The following is a 15,819-nucleotide window of genomic DNA, read 5'->3' as shown; positions in this document are numbered from 1 at the left end:
CACATCCCAGAGCAGGAAAACAGGCAGAAGATGAAGCTTCACAGCTTCCCTGGAGAAGAAATCCTGGCAAAGGGATTTTTGATAAAATGTCACAGAACAGTGACACAATGCCTCCTGCTCCCCCTGCCCTGAGCCTGGGCTGGGCTCTGCTCTGCCTCCTGGAAAATGCATTTCCCTTGCTGAGAGCTGCCCCCCATCCTGCCAGGACACTGTCCCTGCCCTGTGTCCCTGCAGCCTTGGGGACGGGCTCAGCCGGAGCAGCCTCCAAGGGCACCAAGGAGAGGCTGTGAGGGGCTGGAATTGCTCCAGTGACCCCTGGGGTAGCTCCAGACGGCGGGGAGAGAGGGTGAGGGCTGGTGCTGGAGCTCGGAGCTGTCCCCAGCATCTTCCTCTGGGAATAAGGGTGTAATTTGGATTGGTGTAATTTGGATTTCCAGCTGGTGTAAGACAGAGCTGAGGGCTCTGAGCAGGAGGAGATGCTTGAAGAACAACACTCCTGCTCAGCCTCCAGCAATGGAGGATGGAAACATAAAATACTAAGTTGGAAGGGACCTACAAGGATCACAGAGTCCATCTCCTGGCCTCTCTCTAGGGGGAAGAACCTTTTCCCAATATCCAACCTGATTTCCCCCTGGCACGACTGCAGCTTTCCCTCAGGGCACAGCAGAGATTGGAGCTGTCCCTCATGAGGAGGCTGAGGATGGTGTTCATCCTGCAGTGTTCAGTAATCCTCCAGGGATTGTTTTAATTCCATGACTTTTGCTCTCTTTGATCCTTTGGAGCTGTCACAGCACAGCATCCTCTGGCTGTGGGGTTATTTAGCCATTCCTTGGAGAGAATCTTTATTCACAGAATCACAGAATGGTTTGGATTTGAAGGGACCTTAAAGCTCATCTCACTCCATCCCCTGCCATGGCAGGGACACCTTCCACTATCCCAGGCTGCTCCAAGGCCCGTCCAACCTGACACCTTAAATACATCCAGACATCCAGAGTTTCCCTGGACTAGACCCTCTGTCCCCCCTTCCGCATGACTTTTAGGGATGACATCGATGCTCTCTCTCTGCGCCATCCCCCTGCAAACTCAGCATCTCTGACCCAGGAGCGGCGGGCGCGGAGCTCCCTCCTGCGGCCCCGCGGAGCAGCGCGGACGGGCCGGGAGGCTGCAGCCCGCTCTGCGGGGAAACCCGGGGGTGCTCACCCCCTCCTCACCCTGCCCACCTCCCCTCCCCGCCCATTTCGGTCCCCGGTGCCCCATGGATGCTCTCGCCGCCCCCAGCCCTGCAGGCCCCGTTGCTAAGGGGCCGTTGCTAAGGACCAACATCCGGGTCCCAGCGTGCGCATGCGCAATACCGCCCGCAGACCACGTGATCAGGAGAACATGGCGGCGCCCATGGGGCGGCGTGCGCGGCGCTGAGTGCTCCTTCTTTGGCGTCTGTCGCTGCCATGTCGCGACTCATCGTGAAGAATCTCCCCAATGGGGTGAGGCTCTGTGCGGTGCCGGGGCCTGGGATGAGTCTGAGGGCGCTGCGGGGTGAGCGGGATGCGGGGCAGGGAGAGGCACCGGGAGGGGAGCGTGTGGTGGGGATGGGGGAGAGAGGGTCTGAAGTGGTGGGAGGATGAGGTTTTGGAGTGGGAACGGCGAGATGTCCCGGGGGAAGGGGCTGTGAGGTCGCGGTCAGTGCAGGGATGCGGAACATGGGGACACTTCGGGGGGAGGATGGTGGGAGAGCTGCTGGAGGGGTCAGGAAGGGGCAGGAAGCAGCGTGAGGGGCATGGGCTGGCAGGTGGCAGCCCCTCAGGGTGGGCAGTGGATCGCTGTGGTCGCTGTGCCCCTCTCGCTGCCCGGGGTTGGGTGCCGGTGCCCTCGGTGCTGCTGTGCCCGGCAGGATCCCGCCCTGTTCCTGTGCCCGGCAGGATCCCGCGTGTTCCCCATCCCCACGCGTGGATTCGGGGGGACATGAACGGGTCTGGGGGCTGAAGTGGGGATTTAGCTCACAATGAGCTTCCTGCAGCCTTCCAGGAGCCCTTTGAGACAGAATGTGTCGGGTTGGACTTGTCCTCAGAGGCTCCCTGGGGCTGATTTCCCTGTGTGCTTCCCTCCCTCCCTCCTTTCCCAGATGAAGGAGGAGCGTTTCAGGAAGCTCTTTGCTGCCTTTGGCACGCTCACCGACTGCTGCCTCAAGTACACCAAGGATGGAAGGTTCCGGAAATTCGGCTTCATTGGCTACAAGTCTGAGGATGAGGCTCAAACTGCCCTGAACCACTTCAACAAAAGCTTCATTGACACTTCCAGAGTCACAGTGAGCTATCTCCAGAAATAAATCCTTGGAATTCCTAAGGAATTGGATCTCAGGGAGGGTGGGCAGGCCCTGGCACAGGTGCCCAGAGCAGCTGTTGCTGCCCCTGCATCCCTGGCAGTGCCCAAGGCCAGGCTGGATGGGGGTGGGAGCACCTGGCACGGTGGAAGGTGTCCCTGCCATGGCAGGGGTGGCACTTTAAGTCCCCTTGCCGTCCTGGGATGGTGTGCCTGTGCACTCCTGCCTCTCTCATGGTGATTGAATTTATAGCTCTGTGCTTTTAAAAGCTGTTCCTGCACCCTCCCTCCATCCCACCAGGGTTTCAGTAACTCCTGAGTGAAACCACCCAGCAATTACAGCCCTGTGTTTAATTACATTCTCATTCCAGGTGGAGCTGTGCAAGTCCTTTGGTGACCCCACAAAACCCAAAGCCTGGAGCAAGCACTCTCAGAAGGCCCCTGCCCCAGAGAAGCAGAGCAAGGAGCCCTTGGCAAGTTCAGGCACAAAGAAGGTGAGTCCTGCCTGACTCCTGTGTGCCAGTGCCAGTGTGGGCTGTGGGGAAGGGCACAGAACAGACATCAGAGTCCTGGTGTTTTCTGCCTCAGGGTCTCTGTTCCCTGTGCTGTTGGGTTAACTGGATTTTTCTGTGTTTCTAATAAACCTTTCTGGGTGTTTCCCCCAAGGATAAGAAGAAGAAAGATCCAGTGGATAACTTAAAGGAGGTGAGTTGAGGTTGGGTTGCTGTCCCTGTATTCTTGCTGCTGAATAGTTCCTTTCTGTTCTGCTTCCCACGCTGTTCATTCAGGCTGGGACAGCCCAGTTCTGTTGTAAAAAATCATTTTAACAACCCCAGCATGGGGTTTTATGGTCAGCTTCTCCTGTGAGCACACACTGCACCCAGGTCTGCTCTGTTTCAGCAGTTCTGGGGTTTAAACATATCTGAGTTGTATCACATTTAACTTTCCTCCTTTTTTTTTTTGTGTTTCCTGCTTTTTTTTGTGTTTCCTCCTTTTTTTGTGTTTCCTCCTTTTTTTTTGTGTTTCCTTCCTTTTTTTGTTTCCTCCTTTTTTTTGTTTCCTCCTTTTTTTTGTTTCCACCTTTTTTTTTGTGTTTCCTCCTTTTTTTTTGTGTTTCCTCCTTTTTTTTTGTGTTTCCTCCTTTTTTTTTTTTGTGTTTCCTCCTTTTTTGTGTTTCCTCCTTTTTTGTGTTTCCTCCTTTTCTCCTTTTTTCTCCTTTCTTTTCTCTTTTTATTTTTCCTCCCTCCTTTTTCCTCCCTCCTTTTTCCTTCTCTCTTTTTTGTTTTGTTTTCTTCTTTAAAATACTTTCTAAACACCAATTATAAAAAAGAATAGGAATGAGACACCTTGAGAACGTTTTAATCACCTTGTCAGTGAAAACTGAGCTCCCCTTAAGGGATTTTTGGTTTTACACTGCTGGAAATGAGGTGATATCTTGGGTTCCAGATTCACTATGAGTCTGTGTTCACAGCTTGTCTTTTTTTTCCCACTCAGCTGAAGGAAGATAAAACATTCCAGGAGTTCTTGGTGGTTCACCAGAAGAGGTCCCAGGTGGCCACCTGGGCTAATGACACTTTGGCAGAGGAGCCCAAGAAGGGAAAATCAGCCACAGCAGCAGCATCTGATTACCTGAACTTTGATTCAGATGAGTCTGAGGAGCTGAGTGAGGGTGGGGATGAACCCTCTGAAGATGAGGAGGAGGTCAAAGGTACCTGAGGGAGCTGTCACCCTTTGCTTGTGTCCTGGGACAGCATTGGACTCAGTGCCACCAGGAGGGCTGGCTCTCACCTTTCTGTGCTGGGAATGCCTGGGTGTCTCCCCAAATTTGGGGAAATGCAGTGTCTGATATCTTGGGGTGCCATTTGTGCTTTCCCTGTGTCATTAGGGAGGAGTAACAGGACAGACATTTGCAGCTTTCCTTGAAGTGTTTTCCTTCTTGCAGCCCTTTCATCCTCCAGGATTTTCAGGGCTGGAGGTGGTTTTGGTGCTTTAGGAACCTGTGGGTGGCTGGGAACTCATCTGGTGTCCCTTTGATGGATGTTTCTGGAAATTGGGCCTGCCAAGGTTGAGGGGAAGGGACGGGGTTCAGTGTCTTGGCTCCAGAGAGCAAATCTGGAGCAGTGGCTTCATTCTGAAGACTCACAGCCTGGTGTGTGGAATTTAGGATGCAGTGTCTCTGCTCCCACAGAGGGAGAAAGAGAACCTTGAATTTGTTTAATTTGGAGGCAGAAGAGGGAAACTTCAAATTTACACCCCAAGTTTGGGGTGGATCTGAAGGGTTCACCTCTAACCTGCAGGAAGCCTCCTGCCAAGCAGGCTCACATAATCACACCAGGAAATAAAGATTTTTTTATCTCCCTCCCTCCTTCCCTCCATGGGATTTCCTTATCTGTTCTGGTGGAGTGGGTGATGTTTCCCCTCCTGCCCCTCATCTCTCCTTGGGTAACTCAAATCCAGGTGTGATTGTGTCCTTTTCCCTGTAAAACCAAACACTTCAAACCCTTCTCTGAGGCCTGCTTTGGGTATTTAGTTAAAATTGTGACAAAATACTTCATCCTGGAGTACCTCAAACCCCTTTCTACCTAAAACCTTTCATGTTTTATACATGAACTGTTGCTTTGAAGTCCAGGCTGTCAGTCTGGCAGTGCAAGATGAAATTGCTCTGCTGTTTTCCCATGGAAAAGGTGGAGGATAAGGAGGTGATGGCCATGATTGTGTCAGTTCTCAGCTTTTTCCTGGCCTGGGGGGAGAGCAGCAGCATCTGTGTGAATAAAACTTCTCTGCTCTCTCCTCTCTGCCAGGAAAGAAAGAAGGGAAGAAGGCAGCTACCAGCAAAGACCTCTCAGATATGGATTACCTGAAATCTAAAGTAGTGGAGGATTCTTCCTCCTCATCCAGTACAGAGGAAGAAACAGAGACTGAGGAAGAGGAGGAAAGTGAGACTGAGGAGGATTCAGGCATTGCAGAAACACACACAGAGAAAAAGGGGAAGCCAAAAGCCAAACAAACAGAGCCAAAAACACCAGTGGGGAAGAAGAAAAAAGGATCCACACCAGAGGTACAGCTGGGTTAGATTTGTCTTTTTTGAAGCAGCAGCTTTGTGGATAGCAGGTGTCTGTCAGTCCTGCAGAATGAGCTGACAGCCTGGGAAGCTGCAGGCCCCATTGGGTACCAGCTCTCTTGCTTGGTGTGACCCATTTACAAATTTCACTGAATCCCCTCAGGGCTGACTAAATTCCCAAAGATGGGGCTTCCAGATAAGTGCTGCTGGTGCCCTTCTCAGAGGCTTTTTTCCAGGAAATGCTGCCCTGGAAAAATGCAGCTTTTCATGGCAGTGCTCCTTCAGCTGGCACCTCCTGCCCCAGGCTGCTGCAGCTGTGCAATCTCCTGATATTCCCTGCCACTCTTCAGCCTCCTGTTTGTTGGCCAAGCCCAGCTGGTTGTGCTGTGATTTCTGTTCTTTCATTCAGCTTTTTCTCCCTTTTTTTCCTCCTCTGTGCAGAGCCAGGCCAGCTCAGGGGAAGCCAGCACTGCATTCACAGTGAAACTCCGTGGGGCTCCCTCCAACATCACTGAGGCAAGTTTGCTTTCCCAGCTGGAGAAGGGGGGCTCAGGGGTGTTTCAGAATGTACCTCTGCAAGATATTTGCAGAAATTTTTCACTTCTCAGTCCTTTGAGGGCTTTGTGGGTGATCAGGGCAACTTCTGAACTGTCTTTGTGCAGAGATCTGAGTGCTTTATTTATAAAAACTTAAGCCTGCAACTTGCTGCTCCCTGTATCTGAGAATTATTCAAACGATTCTGATTCTTCCCACAGCAAAAAATTCGGGAATTTTTCTTCCCTCTGAAGCCAGTGGCAATCAGGATGGGGAAAAAGGGCCAGGGGAAGAATTCAGGTAAGAGCTGTGTGTGGAAGAGGGGTGGGATCTGTAAGTTAGAGGATCTGTTGGTCACCCCTCTGCTCTTTTAGCCTGCATTTCCACATCCCTGGCTTGTGGCCTGATTGTTGGAGACCTTTCTGTGACTTTGCAGCTCTCCTGCCCTACTTGCTGGCCACAGGATGCCCTGGGCAGGGGAATGTTGGCTGTGCTCCCTTTGGAATAGCAGCAGGAGCTTTTTTTTATTGAGTTACATCCAAAACTTTATTCTAAACACCCCAACCCATGCCAAGGAAAAGCCTGTTCCCCTGGGATAGCTGCAGCAGCCCAGGGCACTGTGCTGATTTGTGGGAGCAGGTCCTTGGAGCTTTGCTGTGTGCAGAGGTACTGCCTTCAGTTTTCACCTTTTATTTGCTCTCAGAGGCACCTGTGAAAGCCTCCTCCAGCTGCTAAGTAAAGTTTTTGTGATTTTTATATAAAGAATAAGCTTTGAAAAGGCAGTCTGACATCATTTCCAGGCTGGATTGAAACTTTCCATGGGAGCTGAATGCTCTGCCTATAGGAATCTATATTAAAGCAAGCCCAATTCACCCTTAATTACCCAATTAGTGGCTGTGTGCGTTCCCCACATGATGCTCAGCTGAACCTTCCCTTCCTCCAAGGTTACATCTTTGTTGACTTGAAGAGTGAAGCAGAAATGCAAAGGGCCTTGAAGCGGAAAAAAGAATTCCTGGGTAAGGGCTGTTTGTTCTCCTCCTTGTTCCAGCCTGAGCTCAGCTGCTCGAGTGTTCCCTGCACAAGTGGCTGCTGTGATTGGAGTTTTTCCCAGGCACATGGGGGGATTTGTTCCTTGGGATAAACCAGGTGGGGTTTTGGGGCCCTTGTGTTTCACCCTGTGCTTGAGGTGGTTCTTGTTGGGGTAAAACTGACAGTGCTGGAGTGCAGCTTTGTACAGACAGTGCTGGAGGCTGGGCTGCAGCCCTGGGCTTGGCCTAACCCTTGGAGTAACTCCTGAAATTCTGTTTGCAAATACTGCGTGGGCTGGCACAGACTCTCTGAAAGGAAAGGGGGCTGGGGTTGATACCCCGATTTTTATGAAGACTGATTTTTACAGCTCCCACCTCCCCCTTGTTTTTGAGTCCTGCTTAGAGCCTATGGGGCTGTAGTTGTGTCTAACCCTGGGTTCTTTGTGATGCCTTAAGCTTTAGCTTTCACATTATCCAGATTCTGTGCTGCATTAGTTTATAACTCTGAACTTCATATCGAGTGTTAGCAAGTTCTCCTCACAGCTTAGTCAGACAAAATCCTTTTCCAGTTCAGACCCAAAAAGTGTAAACAGCAGCAAATTGAGAAGAGCAATCTGGGAGGACAGGACTTCACAACATAAGGTGTAATTGGACAATTAACCCCAATATGTGAATGGACCAAAACCTATAAAAGTGTGAAACCTCCATGACCCGAGGTTGGAGCCTTGGCCAGGCTCTTGTACACCCCAAGGTGTATCCTTTGGAGGCCTTTTAAATAAATACCTGCTTTATTCCTTTAACACTGCCTAGCCTGTGTTCTGGGCAGCCTCTCAAGGCATCATTTGCATGTGGGTGCTGTTTGCTCCTGGCCTTGGGAGGCATCCAGGATCCCTCTGTGTTCTTTGGGGTCAGGTGGGCGCTGTGTGGAGGTGTCCCGGTGCAGGAACACCCCAAAAGAAACTGCTCCAGCAAAACCTGAGCACCAGCCCTGGCAGAGGACCCTGAGGGATGATGAGGAGGAAGAGGACCTGTCTGAATCAGGGAGGCTCTTTGTCAGGAATCTGCCTTTCACCAGCACTGAGGAGGACTTGGAGAAGATCTTTTCAAAGTATGGTGAGTGTGTGCCATGGGACTGGAACTTGCAGGGCAATGTCTTTCCTTTGTCCAGAGCTTTTCCTGCTGGGTGGGGATGGACAGAGCTTGGACATTGCCCAGCTCCCACATCTTTTATTTTCTGGTGTGATTGTGAGCCTGTTTGGCAGGAGGCTCCCTGCAGGTTAGAGGTGAACCCTTCAGATTCACTTGACATCCCAAACTTGGGGTGTAAATTTGAAGTTTCCCCTCTTTTACCTCCAAATTAAAGGCATTCAAAGTTCTCTTGGCATCCTGGGGCAGAGAGGGTGAGGCTGTGGATGTGTTTGTCCCTGACTGAAGGTGAAGGCAGCTGCTCAGAGCTTGCCTGGCTTGTGTCACCTGTCAGAGACCTTGGGCTGCTTGTCCTGGGCCCTCCTTGTCCCTCTGCAGCTCCTGGCCCAGGCTGGTGTCTCCCCACCCATCCAGAGCTGCTCCCCTCATCCCTGATTGTGTCTGGGAGGTGCCAGTTCAGGGACATCTGTGACCACTGAGCCTTGCCTCCTGCAGGACCCCTGTCAGAGATCCACTTCCCCATTGACAAACTCACCAAGAAACCCAAAGGATTTGCCTTCATCACCTACATGATCCCTGAGCATGCTGTGAAGGCCCTGGCAGAGCTGGATGGGCAGGTGTTCCAGGTACAGCTCTGATGCTTTTCCTCTGCTTTGGACTGCAGCTGGTGGGGATGTAGCTGAGTTTGCTTCTGGGCTTTGTTAAAAAGGGTTTGAGGCTTTCCTGCAGGTTCTTTTGGTAGAGCAGCTTGGTTTGAGCAGCTTTCAGACACCAAAATCCTGGTAAAGGTGGGGAAGGAGCTCTGATTCTGTCTCAGAGCCACTTTGACTTGCAGTGGTGGCTCCTTTGGGAAGGAAAATTCCCTCCTTCCACTGACTGGGAAAGATGCCAGGAAATTTCCTCCATGTGGATTATTCCAGAGCTGCTGGACCTCTCCTTCCTGTCTTGCAGGGCAGAATGATGCATCTTCTACCCTCCACCATCAAAAAGGAAAAAGTGGAAGATGGAGATGCAGAAGAATCTTCCTCCTACAAAAAGAGCAAAGAGGCCAAGGACAAAGCCAACAGTGCCAGGTACCACACAAGCTGCCAGATTCCCAGGAATGCATGTGGGATCTTCACAGGGGTGCAGAGATCCCCAGAGCTGGTGAAGCATTTGCTGTGCAGCTCTGTTTCCTTTCTCTCTCACCTCCCCAACTCCTCTGCCCAAGAAGCTGCAGTAGCTCAGTGAGCAGCAGGAATTGAGAGGTTTGAATGGCTTTGGTGGGAGTTCCTTCTCTAATAAGAGTTAGTCTGGTTCTGTAATTTCTGTAATTCTGCAGGGAGGTGGTTTCAGATCAGCTGAACCTTTCTCCTCTGCTTGGCCACCTGTAATTCTAATTGTAGAGGCTTTTTCTTGCTGTGTGACAAATCAGTGTGAAAGAAGTGGCTGATACTTTCTGTCTTGAAGGGAGAAGGGTGCAAAGGGAATTGCAAGCAAGGGGTTTGCATGGTTTAGGAAACCAGTTGGAAAGGTGTGTTCCTGTGAGGCAGAACCTGAACTTCAGCTGCAGAGCTGTGGCCAGTGAGGTGTGGGGAAGCAGAGCTCACTGCCTGCACAGCTTCTCTTTGCTCTCCAGTCACATCTCCCTCATCCTGTCCCTTCCCTAGGGATCTTCCACCCTTCTTTCCCTCTCCCGTCACCCTGCCTGCTCATCCTGGTGCTCAGAACTGTTTTATCCCAGGATTTTTGGCTGGAGGGGCCATGACTGACCCTGGCTGTGTTTTCTCTTGGCAGCTCCCACAACTGGAACGCTCTGTTCGTGGGGACAAATGCTGTGGCTGATGCTATGGCCCACAAGTACAATGCTGCCAAAAGCCAAGTGCTGGATGCTGTGAGTTGGGTTGGGATGGATCAGCTGGGCTGGGACATCATTTTCCTGCCTGTTTCTTTGTGCCAGGGCCTTGTCTTGCACAGGAAAAGCCTCTGTGCATCCATGGGCACCACACAGGCTGTGGGGTCTGAGCCTATTGATCCCTTGGTCCCCAACCTTCCTTCCCACTCTGCTTTCCTGTGGCTGAATTTTGCATTTCCACATAACTAGAAGTGGTGGAAATTAACACCCTAAAGCTCAGATCCTTCCTGGAAATTTCATTTTACTCTGGGACGTGTTTGAATTCCAACAGCACAGTTTATTTCCAGCAGCTGCAGAGGAGCTGGAGCATTTTACCCTCCAGCTGCCTGCCACATTCCCTTTTGCATGTGCTTCTGAGAGCAGCAGGTGACTGAATTCTTGCCTGCAGGAGAGCAGAGACAGCGTGGCAGTGAGAGTGGCTCTGGGAGAAACGGAGCTGGTGCAGGAAATCCGCCGGTTCCTCGTGGAAAATGGAGTCAGCCTGGATTCCTTCAGCCAGGTGAGAGGCACCAATGGGATCCACCTCTTTTAGTCCTGGTGTTCTCAGCTCTCTTGGAAATTGGTAATTAAATCCTCAGCATCTTGCAGGATTGAACCCTCCCTGATGAGTTCGGAAATTATTGTATTTGCTGGGGTGCCCCATGGCAGGGAGGAATGATGAATCTGACTCCATGTTCTCCATTTATTATTTTATAACACTATATTATATTAAAAAATACTAAAGTAACTAACTAAAGAATACACAAAGGATGCTTACTGAATGCTAAAAAGATAATAATGAAAACTTGTGACTCTTTCCAGAGTCTCGACACAGCTTGACCCTGATTGGTCATTAAGTCAAAACAATTCACATGAAACCAATGAAACAATCTCCAAACACATTCCACATGGGCACAACACAGGAGAAGCAAATGAGATAAGAATTGTTTTCCTTTTCTCTGAGGCTTCTCAGCTTCCCAGGAGTAAAACCTGGGCAAAGGGATTTTTCAGGAAATGTGAATGTGACAGGAAATGTATCCATTTGAAAAAGCAGTGGCTCTCAGGATGGGTGAAATCCATGATATGATGGCATGAGGATGGTGGGCAGGGAAGGAGCCCTTGTGGATCTGCAGCTGACACCTCCATCCATGAGATGTGGATTTTCCAGGGAGTGTTTCCTACATGCCTGTCAGTCCTGTTGGATCTGGGGAGAGGCGTGACAGAGAGAGGGAGAGCACAGCCTTGGAGATCTGAAATCTCCAGTTAGAAAACTGCTGGATTTGCTCTCTTCCATGCCATATTCTTTGTTTCTTTCCCTGCTGGCTGTGCCAGGCTGCTGGTGAGAGGAGCAGGACCGTGATCCTGGTGAAGAACCTGCCAGCTGGCACGAGTGCCCTGGAGCTGGAGGAGCTCTTTGGGCAGCACGGGGACCTGGGCCGGGTGCTGCTGCCAGAGGGAGGCATCACAGCCATCGTGGAGTTCCTGGAGCCCACAGAGGCCAAGCAAGCCTTCACCAGGCTGGCCTACTCCAAGGTGGGGGCACTGCCTGGGGAGGGGGGTCTTGGTGAGATGGGGAGCTGCAGGAGGGCTCACTCTGAGTGTGGGGGGCACAGGGAGTAATGGGAAGGTGTTATCCCAGAGGCACTGATGCTCCAAGCTGTGTCCTTTGGGTTTAGGGAGGTGCCTGGTACAGCAGAGCAGGGCTCAGCCTGCAGAGGATGCTGGCGAAGGGGCTGTGACACAGCTGGAGGGTTTCCTTTTCCTCTCTCAGTCTGGGAGTGACCCATGGCAGGCTGTGGTCCTGTAAGGCTGGATCCTTCTGTGACAGAGGGTTCAGGCTCTGGTCCTGTAAAGCTGGATCCTTACCTGACAGAGAGTTTAGACTGCAGTCTTGTAAGGCTGGATCCTTACCTGACAGAGAGTTTAGCCACTTGCAAAGGTTATTCAGCTTTTCCACTGCTGATTTTCATTACAGAGCAAGGTGAAAATGAAGCTGAGAGCAGAGTTTTTCCTTCACTCCTTTCTCTCCTGTCTTCCCTTCACAGTTCCATTCTGTGCCCTTGTATCTGGAGTGGGCTCCAGTGGGGGTTTTCCTCAGCCCAACCCCTCAGAAAAAAAAAGCTGGGGTTCCAGGAAAGGATGGTGAAGCAGGGCTGGTACCAGGTAAGAACTCTGGCTCACTTGCTGGGGTCTCTGTGTTTCTCTGGGGTTGTGTCAAGCCCCAGGATGTTTTATCTGGGTGACCTCCCACTGTGAGGGCTGATCTTCCCTCCCTAAACACATCACCTTTCTCCCCATCCCAGGGGCTCCCCCACAGTTTGAGTGGAAAACTCCCCCAAAATTTGGCTTTGTTGCATCTTACAAAGTTGGGTTTATTCTCCTTGGTTCAGGTGAAGCTATAAAAGACTCAGAGGAAGCAGCAGAAGAGGAGGAGGAGGAGGAAGAAGAAGAAGAAGAAAACATTCCTGGTTGTACCTTGTTCATCAAAAACCTGAACTTTGCCACCACAGAAGACACACTGAAGGAGGTGAGCAGTAAGGACACAGTGTTTAAAGGATTTCAGCTGCAGCCAGTGTGATCTGGTGGGAGATGAGAGAGCACTGGGTTATGCTGGGGCTGGGAACATCACTCCAGGTGTCAGATAAGACAAATGCATCTGGAGCTGGTTTTGTGGGGTTTAATTCCACCTAGAGACAGGTGGAGGCAGTAGGAAATCCTCTAACAGAAATCTACTAAATCTTCTGATTTGCCATGTTTTCTGTAGTGCTGCTCTTTGGGACAGGCACTGCTGCAGCTCTGCCACTGCTTGGTGTGTGAGAGGCAGTGAATGAATAAATAAATGATGATTTCTGAGTGTGCTTTTCCTCTCAGTTCTGCTGACAGTGTGCTGCCTTGTGCTGCTTCACCTCAATAAGCACTTGGGAGAGAGAGTGGCATTCCTGGAGTTATGTGGGGTGGTAATACCAAAATAAGGAAAAGCAGCTGGAATTTCCACCTCTGGCACTTCTTGTAGCTGTGTAAAATGCCACATTCCATGGCTCAAGCACCCTGTGAGTCTTGCAGAGACTCTGCTCCAGCTGTGGACAAATAAATACCCAGTGCAGCACTGGGACTTGTCACCTTTTCTTTTTCTGGCTTTACAAGGGAGTCAAATAAATAGTTTTCTACCATCTAGCCCCCATTTTTGGGAAGAGCTGTGTTCTAGGGACAGGCAGCACCCACCCTTAAGGCTTCAACCTGGCTGAGGGCATCTTGCAATCCAGAGTGTTCCTCCAGAGCCACCTCAGATCCCTGCACTTTGAGGGGTGTGGAGGATTTCTGGGAACTCCTGCCTTGATACCTTTCAAACTCTGTGTGTGTGTATTTGTACAGAATAATTTGCTGGGGAGAGGCTCAGCTGCAGTGCTGGGGAGGTGGGGCTGTGTGGCACAGGGCCCTGCTGGCAGTTGAGTTACAAGCCTGTGACAAAGGGAACTGAATCACGTGTCCAAATTCCTTGCAGACATTCTCCAAAGTGGGAGCCCTGAAGAGCTGCACAATATCCAAGAAGAAAAACAAAGCAGGTACTCTAGATGCTGCTGTTCAATTCCTTCCCTCAGCTGAGCTGAGGGCTCAGGTGTGGCATTGCTTCAGCACTCATCTGGCTGAGCATTTGTGCTCCTGCTGGCAAAATCCTCAGTGCTTCCAGAAGTGTTCCCGTGGAAAAGGCTGCAAGCAGCAGCCAAAGCTTCCCCCAGGGTTGGGTCTAGAAGGTTAAAACTCCATTGTGGGATTTGTGGAGATGTGGCCTTCTCTTGAGATCTTGAGACGGGAGAAGCCAAACTCCTTCAGGATCACAGAGGAGAGTGGGATGCAGGCTGACAGGAGCCAGTGCCCTGTGATGATTAAACCCTGCATTATCCTGCAAATATCCTCAAGGATGCCTGGCTGAGAGCTGTGCTGAGTGGGCTGGGTTTGCCTTCTCCCTGCCAGCCCTGAGCCCCCCAGGCTGCAGGGATGAGTGCCTGTGCCTGCTGTTGGCTGCTCTCCCTTCCCAACCACTTGGATTAAGGGAAACACTGGCTGGAGGGGCTGGGGCTTCTCCCTGGGAGCTGCACAGCTTTGTGGCTTTTCCTCTTGACAGAGCTTCCTTGTGATGTGATATTTAAATACTCAGATCTGCTGGGAGATAAAGAAATAAAGTGAATTCTTCAGTTCTGTGGATCCAAACAGGCAGTGCCAAGTGTGGGCTGATCTTGTAGCACCTGATCCCTTCAGGCACTGGGGGTCATCTCTACACTGTGCCACTGCTGAGGCTCTGAAGTTGAAAATGGGGTGTTGTTTTCTCCCCTCATTATTAATTGTCCCTTAATTATGGCTGCTGTGTTAGGCACCACGTTGCTTAGGGGTGTGGTGGGACTGCAAACCTTGGCTGGGGAAGGATGGCTCTCCTTTGTTGTGCAAGTGACAGCTGCTCACCCACTCCAGTTTATGGGATGTCTGTCCCACAACAGGATCTCTTCCCCTGATTGTGACCAGCAGTTGCTTTGCAGTGTTTTGTTTAAGGAAGTTGCACTGAGATGATGCAAAGCAAAACATTGGTTTTGTGTGCAGCACCTCCTCATCACATCAGCACCAAAACCAGCTGGTCCAGAGCAGAGCCTTGCTCAAAAACTCAGCCAGGGGTGCTCATGAGGTCAGCCATGGACAGGCTGGCCCTTTTCATGGGATATTAAGCTTTTGTCCCCCCAGTTTTGGCAATCAGTGCTTGCTCCTGGTTTGTTTTTATATCCTATATCATCACTGCTTTCTTACCAAGCTCCTTTCTCTCCTGACAGGCACTCTGCTTTCCATGGGCTTTGGCTTTGTGGAGTACAAGAAGCCAGAGAGTGCCCAGAGAGCCCTGCGCCAGCTCCAGGTGAGCCTGAGCCTGACCCCATGGAGTTCCCTCCAGAGATTTGCTTCAGCCTGGCACTGCCAAATGCCCCTGGGGATGTCAGGGCTGAGGGTTGCACTGCACAGGTGGAGAAGCCTCTAAAATGGGCCAGGCTTTGGAGGGAAGAGGGTTTGTAAAAGGACAGACTGGTGGAGAAGTTTGTTTCTTAGTGCTGATCCAAGGTGGAAATCCCAGAAAATGTGCGAGGATTAAATTTTCATGAGTTTTCCTGTCAGGTGCAGACCCAGATATCCCCTCACAGAACAAATACTGATTAATGTTCATTTAGTGCTGCTTTACCTTCTAATTCTTCTATATATTTATTTCTATTAATTATATCCTTTTTTTTTTCCTGCTGTTTCTTTGTTTGCACTCCCAGGGCTGCACTGTGGATGACCACAAGCTGGAAGTGAAGCTGTCAGAGAGAGCTGTCAGGTGAGGCTCACCTTTCCCCTCAGTGACATTTCAGCTGCAGTAATCCTTGGGAGCTTCTTCCCTTCTTCCCTTCTTCCCTTCTTCCCTTCTTCCCTTCTTCCCTTCTTCCCTTCTTCCCTTCTTCCCTTCTTCCCTTCTTCCCTTCTTCCCTTCTTCCCTTCTTCCCTTCTTCCCTTCTTCCCTTCTTCCCTTCTTCCCTTCTTCCCTTCTTCCCTTCTTCCCTTCTTCCCTTCTTCCCTTCTTCCCTTCTTCCCTTCTTCCCTTCTTCCCTTCTTCCCTTCTTCCCTTCTTCCCTTCTTCCCTTCTTCCCTTCAACATCTGCATCCAGGAGTTCTCCAGCTGTTGAACACATCAGCCTTTGCTCTGCTCTACTGACTCAGTTTAGCTTGAAAGGAAAAAAAAAGGGGGAATGAGCTGAAGTGGGGCCCCAAAAATGAGCCTGAAGTGAGAACCAGGCAGAGTTTTCTTCCCTGCCCAAGGAAAAATCCTGTTTTGGAGTTCCCAGGGGTTT

The 15,819-nt window shown here is 50.8% G+C and overlaps 1 protein-coding gene across 1 annotated transcript in view; it reads left to right on the top strand.

Annotated features, from left to right (window-relative positions):
- Nucleotides 1-1,380: 1,380 nt before the first annotated feature.
- RBM19 (RNA binding motif protein 19) overlaps nt 1,381-15,819 on the top strand; it is a 52,411-nt gene continuing 37,972 nt past the window's right edge. Inside the window, exons 1-20 of the mRNA XM_058816718.1 lie at nt 1,381-1,481; nt 2,120-2,302; nt 2,688-2,810; nt 2,983-3,021; nt 3,811-4,024; nt 5,118-5,374; nt 5,819-5,893; nt 6,133-6,211; nt 6,856-6,927; nt 7,852-8,052; nt 8,581-8,711; nt 9,037-9,158; nt 9,862-9,958; nt 10,368-10,478; nt 11,291-11,491; nt 12,004-12,121; nt 12,349-12,485; nt 13,461-13,521; nt 14,776-14,855; nt 15,253-15,308. Of these exons, the coding sequence (XP_058672701.1) occupies nt 1,446-1,481; nt 2,120-2,302; nt 2,688-2,810; nt 2,983-3,021; nt 3,811-4,024; nt 5,118-5,374; nt 5,819-5,893; nt 6,133-6,211; nt 6,856-6,927; nt 7,852-8,052; nt 8,581-8,711; nt 9,037-9,158; nt 9,862-9,958; nt 10,368-10,478; nt 11,291-11,491; nt 12,004-12,121; nt 12,349-12,485; nt 13,461-13,521; nt 14,776-14,855; nt 15,253-15,308 (2,393 nt within the window). The 5' untranslated portion in view covers nt 1,381-1,445. The remainder of the gene's footprint in view (nt 1,482-2,119; nt 2,303-2,687; nt 2,811-2,982; nt 3,022-3,810; nt 4,025-5,117; nt 5,375-5,818; nt 5,894-6,132; nt 6,212-6,855; nt 6,928-7,851; nt 8,053-8,580; nt 8,712-9,036; nt 9,159-9,861; nt 9,959-10,367; nt 10,479-11,290; nt 11,492-12,003; nt 12,122-12,348; nt 12,486-13,460; nt 13,522-14,775; nt 14,856-15,252; nt 15,309-15,819) is intronic.

This window comes from Ammospiza caudacuta, chromosome 18 (genome assembly GCF_027887145.1).
Source record: "Ammospiza caudacuta isolate bAmmCau1 chromosome 18, bAmmCau1.pri, whole genome shotgun sequence".
Classification (NCBI taxonomy): Eukaryota; Metazoa; Chordata; class Aves; order Passeriformes; family Passerellidae; genus Ammospiza; species Ammospiza caudacuta.
The sequence above is the reverse complement of the archived record's forward strand: the minus strand, read 5'-3'. Positions and strand labels throughout refer to the sequence as shown.